The sequence below is a fragment of the Montipora capricornis genome, chromosome 7 (assembly GCF_036669925.1).
Source record: "Montipora capricornis isolate CH-2021 chromosome 7, ASM3666992v2, whole genome shotgun sequence".
In the NCBI taxonomy this organism is placed as follows: domain Eukaryota; kingdom Metazoa; phylum Cnidaria; class Anthozoa; order Scleractinia; family Acroporidae; genus Montipora; species Montipora capricornis.
The window spans coordinates 8,218,884-8,228,883 of NC_090889.1; the positions used below are offsets into that span (position 1 = coordinate 8,218,884).

General features: G+C 38.9%; 1 protein-coding gene across 1 annotated transcript in view; it reads left to right on the forward strand.

Moving 5' to 3' along the window:
* The window catches only part of LOC138058153 (probable ATP-dependent RNA helicase DDX60), an 82,472-nt gene extending 72,894 nt beyond the window's left edge, over positions 1-9,578 (forward strand). The window contains exons 35-40 of the mRNA XM_068904050.1: positions 1,139-1,254; positions 1,653-1,806; positions 5,211-5,449; positions 6,223-6,356; positions 8,142-8,204; positions 9,137-9,578. Coding sequence (XP_068760151.1) covers positions 1,139-1,254; positions 1,653-1,806; positions 5,211-5,449; positions 6,223-6,356; positions 8,142-8,204; positions 9,137-9,248 — 818 coding nt within the window. The 3' untranslated portion in view covers positions 9,249-9,578. The remainder of the gene's footprint in view (positions 1-1,138; positions 1,255-1,652; positions 1,807-5,210; positions 5,450-6,222; positions 6,357-8,141; positions 8,205-9,136) is intronic.
* The last annotated feature ends 422 nt before the right edge of the window (positions 9,579-10,000 follow it).

A 10,000-nucleotide genomic window follows, 5' to 3' on the forward strand; every position in this document is an offset into this window, starting at 1 on the left:
GGCTCAGAAGCCGTTCAACTCGCCATTTTCAGTCGATCGTCCGGTGGCATAAATAGTAAACGCTTTTACAATTTTTCGGTCACCAGTTAAGGATTCCTGAACAAAGCAATATATTTTGAAAATATATCAGCTAACACAAGCCGAAATATTGATCACGCAAATTACAGTACCAGGCAAAAGGATGAAAAATTATTGTTGCTTACAACAGGTAAGAAGGCAAATTCATTAACATGAGCTCCTGATGTGATGTTACGTAAATCATTTTCTGTGAACTTCAGTGTACAGATAAGTTATCCATATATTACATTTTTTAGAATTTAATAGAAACGTTTTTGCAATACAGGTTAGTGAATTAATTGATTACTCAAGCACGACTCAAAAGTTCAGGTTTAAAAGAAAAATGCTCAATAGCTTAAACAAAGTTTTAAAACTTCCGAAAAGTTCTATTTACTCTCATCGTGCAGTCTCAGATCTAGCAAAGATTATTTGTGTGATTTCTGTTGATTTATAACAAATTTCTCTAAATAAAAAAACAACAACAAAAACAAAACAAAAAAAAAAACGTACCAATTCAGCGGAACAACCAACGAAGCAAAACTGGAAATCAGAACTTAACCATGGCAACCTTTTTTTCCTAAAAATAGTATAAAGAAGTTGGAATATTTTTTTCCTACAAAAAAACAACAAGGAAAGTCTCGATGCTGAGTTACTCAAGTAAATGTGTAATTTCCAGCGTGCAAAATAGCGCAATCTTTCCGCCTGTGGGTTGCCAATCACAGTGCTGGATTTGGTTCCTAAGGCAGCCGCGCCATGTTGAAACAGCGATACTGCACACTAAAACATCTAATAAGTTATATATATTTGTCTGAATCACTATTCTTGTGGATATGGAATCCTGTCACAAGGGCATAAGATAGGTATACATTTTTTCTTTGCAATTCTTAGTGACTGTGCTGAATTCTTATACGGGACCTTATACATATTTCTACATCATTCATATTTTCTGTAATTGACTCTTTATGCCGACTGTATTATGGGCTTGCGTCAAACTGATCTTGTATATAAGAGTCTCGAATTTCTTAATCCACAGCATTTGATACTTAAATTTATTTATTTATTTATTTATTTATTTATACAGGTAAATTTCCTGAAGATGTAATGCGAACAATGGTGCTTGTTCTTAGCCACTTGTTTGGTAGAGTATATCTCCACCCTAATTACAAGCGAAGAATCCATTTGTGCCCGACCTCAAAGGTATGACTCTCTATGTGCTGCTAGAATAAAGCAGCAGTTGTAGGAGCTCGAATAATCCTACGAAGTACCCGGTTTTGTATTTTTTTTAATATATAAGTCAAAACAGTATTCAGCGGACAGACGTCTCTTTTGAATATAAACAAGAATAGGCATGAGTTTTTCTTTGCGCCCGCTGCTTTTCTTTTGATCAAACTCATCCAATTAGAAAACATGGACTCTTTTTCTAGCTCTAGCAATACGATGACCAAACGCTTTCTTTGAAAACCCTTTTGATCCAGAAGAGGCGCAAAATGCCGGCTGGGATAGCGTAATTCAGTGGTAAATTTCCTTTCGTGGGCTTAAGATTGACTGTCTGATTGGAATCGTTCTGTTTGTTCCTTCAACTTGATCTTGCAAAGGTTATTTTGGAAGATCTGCCGCGAGAGTTTGCAGAAGCTCTTCGAAGTTACAACGAGGAGGTTACCAATGTCTTCAGACAGTACCTAACGACAGTGGCAGCAGAACATGAAAGGGAGCAAGGAGAGGAAAACAAGCTACCCCTATCGGGAATTGGTGAGACATTTCAACGCTAGATCACGTGGTCCAGAGGGATCGTAGTTGATCGTAAAAGACACTTCTCGCCAAGCCAAAATGACATATTTTAAAATTGTGACCCTTTTTATGCTTCCTTATCCTTCTTAACTGGATCATTGAATAATGCAATTCTAGGGATTTGATTGGCTAAGCGGCCATGGTATATAAACTTTTAAACAATGACCGAGAAAAAAAAGAGACCATTAAATTGTCCTTAACCTGCGATCAGGCCCATTTTTAGCATCGCCTATATGTTCTCTTATGCTCGCTCGCTAAAATTGGGCCTGACCAAAAGTCTCTCAAGAATTCCGGACGGTCGGCCAAATTTTGGCCAACCAAATTCGTGATCTGATTGGCTGTTGAAACGCCGGAAGTGAAAATGCCATCGTGATTGCGCGGAGCTCTTGCGAAGTCCTCGAGACTAATCCGCCATAAGTGTACGGAAAAATTTGCTGCCTTTGGTTCTTACAATGACGTGGACGGTGCAACTTGATTTTATTTGTATAAATGGAGATAAGCCATTTGAAACATCTCATAACTTGTCCAGAATCGGGTTTGAATATCTGGAAAGAGTGAAATTAGCGATTCCCGTTGTCGAGCTCTATAGCCATGGGGTTGAAAGTACTTTGGCACAAACTTCCATGATGTTTTGAAAGCTAAATAGCTGGTTCTTTCAAATGGCAATGAAAGCCGATGCATAATGGTTTCCTGGATGACACAAAGGACATGTATATCAACAGGAGGAGATGCTGATAAAATCGCAAGTTATGCGAATGCATGTTTTGAATAACTGTGTATCAAACGGCTTTATTTACTTACTGTACATGACACGGTTTGTTTGCACAATTTGGAATCAAGATTGCTGCATAATATTTCCAGCTGAGTTAACTTCCAGAGAGACCAATTGTACAAAAATAAAAGAAACTTTGCGGGGAGTCAGGGTTGTTTAGTGGTCATCAACCGTGCCTCCCACCTCTGTGACCCAGGTTCAACTCTGGCGTCGGGTCGTATGTGGAGTGAGTTTCAGTCGATCTCAATCTGACTCCGAGGGTTTTTCTCCGGGTACTCCGGTTTTCCTCCCTCCTCAAAATCGACTCCCGGCCTATTCCATCAGGCTGTGGTGCTGTGCTCCGAGGTCATACATGGGTCGTGTTCAGGGGCCGAGCGCCTAGCCGGCAGCACAGCTCCTTCGGCCCGACCTCGTTGAGCTGCGCCCTTAGTAATTCAGTCTCCGACTGCGAGAAAGGGCGATTAGCAGATCAGATCTTTATCTTTTATCTTTTTATCTTGCGAGTCCATCTTACTGTTCGTACTCCATAAAACAATAAACGGCCAAACTTATCATGATTTTACAGCGCGCAATTCTAGAAATACACTGCAACTGAAGATATTACCCGAAAAAATCACAAATGAAACCTTCGTGTATTTCTCTTTTTTTTTCCGTTAAAAATTCTATTGGCAAGCCGTCCAACGACAAAATGCTAGGTTATCTCAATGACAAATTAAGATGTCAAGCTTAAAAGATCAGTATTCAGTGAAGTTCCGAGGAAGAATTACACCGGCCTTATATAGTCGTCGAAAAGGTACAGAAACTAATATTCCCCATGCTTTAAATATGTTTTTCTCAAATTAAAGCCAACGGTAAGTTTCGAATTCGTTTATAATATCCCTCCCACGGTAATTAACTCTGGTCAAAAAAAAAAAGAAATAGCGTGAATTTGCCGTCCACGCGTGTAATGGAAGTAAATTTGATTGGCCGATGAAGGACATGTCAATCAATCAAAAAAAGTGGGCGGAAGAAATCTCGAAGAGGAATTTGGTCAGGCTCTATTTTTCGTTTCGCCAACTCCACATTACGTACCACGCGAAATTAAAATAGAGCCTGATCGCAGGAGAAATTGTCCTTTAATTGCTCTTGCAAAGCGAAATCGCAACATCTTGCAATATATAAATGTAAGTAAATGTCTTTATTTCGTCCGTTAAACTACATGTACAAAATGTACAGAAGTGAAGCATACAAATCATGGAAAAAAAAAAAAAAAACAGATGATTTACAATAGGTGACGTGAACGATATCTTCCCTACTGTCATAAAACCATATATTTCTGATCGCTTTCCATAAAACACTTATTCCACTCGACCTTGTTGGATATGAGATCATAATATAGCCAACTCAGCGTTATGAGCCTAGTTGCCTTTCTATCATCTCATACCCATGTCTGCGCTCGTGGAATAATTGAAAGGCATTCCTTGACCCTGTCTCGTTCGAGCAGTTTCCACTGCTTTGTTAACCACAATCCTAAAACGTGACTTCACAAATATTTGAATCTTTGAAATTATAAAAACAGGTTCTGAAAGAGCACGTTTCGAACTGGGACTAAATTAGAAGGATTTGAATGTTGTCATCAGAGCATAACAATGGTAATTTTCAACCCCAAATTGCAATAACATGCTGATATTTGGTATTTAATCATTTTCTCTCATGCTATTTCAGAACATCTTTGCTCGGTAAATTGCATTATGTCATAAATTTAGTTTTGTGAAGCCATTACTTTAGCGCTCTGTTAATTACAATCAACAAAACACTCACTGCTGAATCGATAATCGTTTCCCGTAGGGTAACGTCGAATGAAAACGTGCTCTTCACTGTGAGGCAATCTTACTTAACCTTGCGAGCTCACAGTACGTACTTTGACGCTTGTTACATGCAGGTAAACATGGTGGAAACCGTACCGAGAGCTTATCGAACACCGAAACAAGACATGAATGCAAAAGACAGAGCAGTTCACAAAGATTTCATTTTGAAAACCTGGCTATATTGTACTAAATTGAGGCGTTTTAGAATGAATAAGTTATGATGTGTCTTGTACGAACAAATTGAATTTCCCTGGCCCTGTAACTAAATTACACTGCTATCCAGCAGGACATGGAAAGAAATTAGCCATTGCTAGTTGTAAAATTACAACTCTACCCGCTTTCTTAATCGACTGGAAGAGAGTTTATTTACTGACACCCATATCAGAACCACGGGATGTCATTGAGTGAAAATACCACAAACTTTAGTCTCTCTGATTAATTTTCTGAAGTGATATCCATACTTTTTTTTAATGTAAATTTTAGCGTTAAATTACTCAACAGCTTTAGTTGAGGTCGACGTAGAATGAACGCACTCCTAATACAGATTGGAGTCGAGATTATATGGGACAAAATGTTGATTAAATGATTGGATCTTTGGACGCGTATCTGGTGTCCCCCACAGATTTTTAAGGGGGCAGATGACACCATTTCCCCGCAGCCCAGCCAAGGAACTTGAAGATTCTAGTAAGGAACATTTACCGTTTATCCTTATGCTGAGCGATTTATTGAATCATTTTCCGTAACAGAGTTTCCTGACCAGGCGAGTGTTAACGTCATTGATGAATTCGGCACCATTAAAAAACTGGGGCGATTTGCCAATGGGTACCTCTCTTGTTCGTCTCTCGCCGCCCTATCGGGGAATTCAGACTCACAATTGCATTCCGGGGAAGAAGATGAGGTAGAAGAAGAATCAGAAGGAAGCGAAGAAGAAAGTGAAGAGGACAAAGAAGAATTTCAGCGTGAGCCAATCGATCATTTATTGAAGGTAGAACATTATATTTTACTCTTAAACAACTACGTTTTCTTATTATAAGAAACTAATGTTTGTCTTGGTATAAATATTCAAATTAGAAGTGAAATATATGAAATTCGTTTCGACAATTTAACTTGACATACAGAAAATGCTGCCATGCGTAGACAGGAATGCCGAATTCCGTGCACATTGCCACTTCGACTCATAAGGAAAGGATCAGCATTTGGAAACAACAAACAACAATCTCAGGAATTATCCACCAATTTATCAGTCACGAAAACTATTACTGAAAGAAAAAAAAATCGCATTAACTTCATGAACAGTTTAGCAGTACATCTTGTGCTTCCCGAGATACTCGGCCCGGGTCTCCCAGGAGTGTTGCCAATATTTTTACGCGCTTAAAAACTGTGCTTAGCTTTTCAAATACGTTTCCACAAAGAAAATATGGGGTAACCTTGCGTTCTGTCCTTATAATGAAACTTCAATCTAAGTAAAAAAATGCCACAGATTGTGTTTTATTTTGGCCCTTTTCAAATGATATGCCTGGCTACCTCCACTTTTCTTTTTTAGATATTATAGCCTTTGCTAAGATCTGGTTCTCCCGCACAGAAATAAGCCGTTTGAAAATAATACTTCTGTATTGGTAGGAACGTTTCATAATTTCCTAGAATAACGTAGTTAGCTCTTTGGAAAACAGAAGCCGACATAGCCAATAGCGACTAGTTGGAAAAAAATAGTTCCAAGCCCCATCTCTAAGAACAAGACGTTATCAATACTTTCACCAGGTAATTCGTCAAGATGTGTACACAGACATGGACGTAGTTCCCATCCTTCGTGTGAAGGGTATTCGACGCTTGAATGCTTATGCCTTGGACTTCTTTAAGCATGGATCCGCTACAGTAATTAAGAGAGAAAACAGGTTTGGGAAATATACTGTTTTAAAGAACTCTACCAAGCACTGCGGGCTTTTGTGAAATTGTGTCCTGAAATTATGCATAAGTTCACATGAAAATTGTGCCAGTGCTAGCAAAAGCGCAAACACTGTGCTAGGTAGTTTATTTCTTCAAGTTTTATACACGTGCAGCGACAATGCGACATTTAGATCAGCACGCCCTGAACAGCAGGATTACTCTTTAATCTAAGTCTCTGAGGCTGATATAATTTGTGCTTTCCCGTAACGACCTGTTGCTACCTTTTACGCCGCAAAATGTAATACTGAAGCAAAATAAAGCAACACCGACGCAAAATATATACCTCTTACTAACCTCGTTTTCTCGGTCCGTACTGTAAGTTACGGACCGAGTGTTTTTTCTCGTTGATTTATGGCTCAAACGCGAAGCGCGCGGGCCATAAATTAACGGATATAAGGAGGATCCGTCACTTACAGTACGGACCGAGAAAACGAGGTTAGTAAGATATTTATTATATCTCTGAGGTTAATCCGGCGCACGGGCAAGGAAACTAGTCAAAGTCTAGCGGAAGGTTCAACTGCTACAAAGATTGCCGTGCCAAAATTCCAAAAACTAAATCTTCTTTGATGTTAAGTTTGAAATAGTTGCTTGCAAGATTCAAACAGTTTTCAGTACAAGTTTCAGTTTTCAGTACAGCCGTACTGTAGAATACGGCCCGCTAATTTAGCCAATTACAGCGCGCGTACTATCTAAGAGATATAATAAAATGAAATATTCAACGCAAATGTAAAAACTTTCTTAACGCATAGTGTAATAAAGCAAACTGTAATACAAGTCGGTACGAGAACTCAAAAGTTCGAAATCCGTGGGAATCTTCATTGGGCTGGTGCAGTTAGGGTGAAGAGATCAATCGTGGTACAACCAATGCGAATTTCACAATTTGTATTTTGTCAACTGCTCACTAGATAAGGCTTTTGCAGGCGCTCAGACATTTGTCTCGTCCAGTAATGATGGTTGAAGGATGTTCACAAATTCCAGTTCCAGTTCCAGTTATCAGTGGATCCGCGGCTTCTACATGTTATTGAGAAATTCACTTGCACTTTCATCCGTTCAGCAGTAAGATGCTGAAGAAAATTCTGAACACGATATGTCTTGCTAAATGTGCGCGTGGCCCCTTAGTATCAGGATTGTTTTAAATTTTGAAAACACCCTTCGAAGTTGTTGCGGCAAGCGACAGCAACAATTTCATTTTATTTTATATATCAAGTGATTATGACGACAACTGTCAATGGCAATTGTTTATTGGCAAATGCTGTAAATGCGAAAGGTCTCTCAGCGAAAACTCCACTGAGTCGTGCATGATGTACTATTTCAAAATGCCATACATGTCAGTCCGGTGTTCTTAGATTTTGAGCCATTACACTATGAGTTAAAAAAAGGTGTCACATTTTGCGTAGAAAAGCTATTTCATTTTGGGTTAACTACTTTATTACATTTTGCAGCGGATCTTACTACATTTTTGTGCTAGTAATACAGTCTGTGGCGTTCATCACATTTTGCGGCGTAGCAGCTGCTTGTAGTCGGCTTCTTGAGATTTTTTTGTATTCAGTTAACTGATGAAAGGCTAGAGTTAAAGACATTTGTGCTTGTTCCTGTGACGACATGCAGCGATTCATATATGTGTTATAAGCAATTCAGTGATTTTTCTTTTTTGAATGGATATGGCATTTACCAGTGTATGATGCACCTAAGTGGAAGCATTGTTTGTTAATATTCTTTATGTTCCTCTTTAGAATCCAAGCAGGGGAGGTTTTCAATAAGCTGAAGGACTTTTGCCTAACCATCAAATCAATCAGGTATCCAATAAATGTTCACCGACTTACAGATTACTTGTTAATTTGGCGGTCTTAGGTTTGACTTCTGATAGGAGCAGTTGGATTTCCTTTTTACGAGTTTGCCTGTCTCATTCATTCACCGGGCTTAAAATATACCACCACATTTATTTCATTGTGCATATGCCACTCATTGACATCCAGATCCTAGCAGTATGCAGGATGTTTTGTCCCATTAACCTAGTTTAATGTTCTTAGGCTCCCAGACATCTGCTGTAGCTTAGTGGTATTGCGTCCAAACTAGTTATCGGAAAGTCTTAAGTGAGAACGGATCGATATAAAGCCAGTTCTTAGATCATCAAGACATGGGAGGGACATTTATGTGTTTTGTTTTACAGCCATGTGACTTCTCTTTCAGGGGATACTTGTAGAATTATATACTGATAAAGTACTTTAGCCGCTCAGACCTTTGCCAGGTACGCCTTATAAGGACTATAAGTGGAGAGTCCTCTCCAAAGTGGTACCACTATAAGACTGGAAGTATATAAAAGTGTTGGAATTTCAAGAGGTGAAGTGTAGCAAAGGGTAGCAAAAGTTGTCATTTATGTTTTAGCACGGCATTTTCTTTTCAAGTAATTTTTTTTACCTCACTAAAAACAGGTCAACAGGTCAATCGTTGATTTTTTTCATCTACCGTACTTAAATAACCGTACTTAAATATTACAAGAAAAGAATTGCATAGACAATATTCCACGCAAAACTGTCGTGCAGAAAATCGATGCTGAGTTAAAATGGGTGTGCGGTGGATTTAAAATTAGACGTTTGAACTGGCCCTGTATATAAGGCTTTCCGGACTAGACTGTTCGCCTGGTGTCCACGTTCAGTCCAGTGGTTTAAGCTAAGTTCTTTTCAAGAAACAAATCAGTCATTTGTTCTTTGTTTGTTTTATGTTTTAGCTGTTCCTTAGAGGAGCTAGGACCAGAAAGCGACAACGTGGTGTGTGCCTTTAAGCAGCTGGCGGAAGAGTTCCAAGACAAATTCAATGACCAATTCCCTCGCTACAAATGAGCGTATTCGTTTGTAACTTGTTATTTTAAACTGGGAAAAGATAGAAAGTTCGAGAGAAACTAATTGGAAATATTGTTGTGACATGGAATTTCATCATTTAGTAATTTAGAGAGATGAGTCATTTCGCTTGCATGGCTTAAGAACTTGTGACCGTCATGTTAATCTTATGGTTGGAGGTCGAGGTTATCCTGCACAATGTTAGTCCAATGATGCAAGGTCTTAAGGTTAATCCGACACATTTTCTTGTTGGTTTATAAGTTTTTTCCTCTATTCAATGGATTGTTTTTGTTTCTTATCGATAGCTCTCAAATAGACAGGTTTCAAAGGTAATTGTTGCTGACCTTGGCTTGTGTGTGTGTTGATTTTGAACTGTCGTTCTTTCCAAGATTTTTATTTGATACTTGTATCATAGCGGAGCTCAACGCGCCCAAGGCGCGCGCGAGGAGCACCATGGGTAAGAAAATATGGTAACCCATCTGTGCGAGAAAATTTGGATTCTGACTACACTAACACTAGACTTCAATGTGAAAATAGTTTATTGTGGGCACGTCAGTCAGTCTGCTGAACAAAATGACCTTCGTTTGCCTGAATTGGTTACAAACTGGAAATCAGATAACACCGCCCGTGAAAATTGACAAAATATACTGCATTACTGCAGGAATAAACTAAGCAACAGTGCCGTGCCAGATACGAATAACCACTAAAAACCACCCTTTAGAAGTGGCCAAAAATATATGGAAACGTATTCCTCA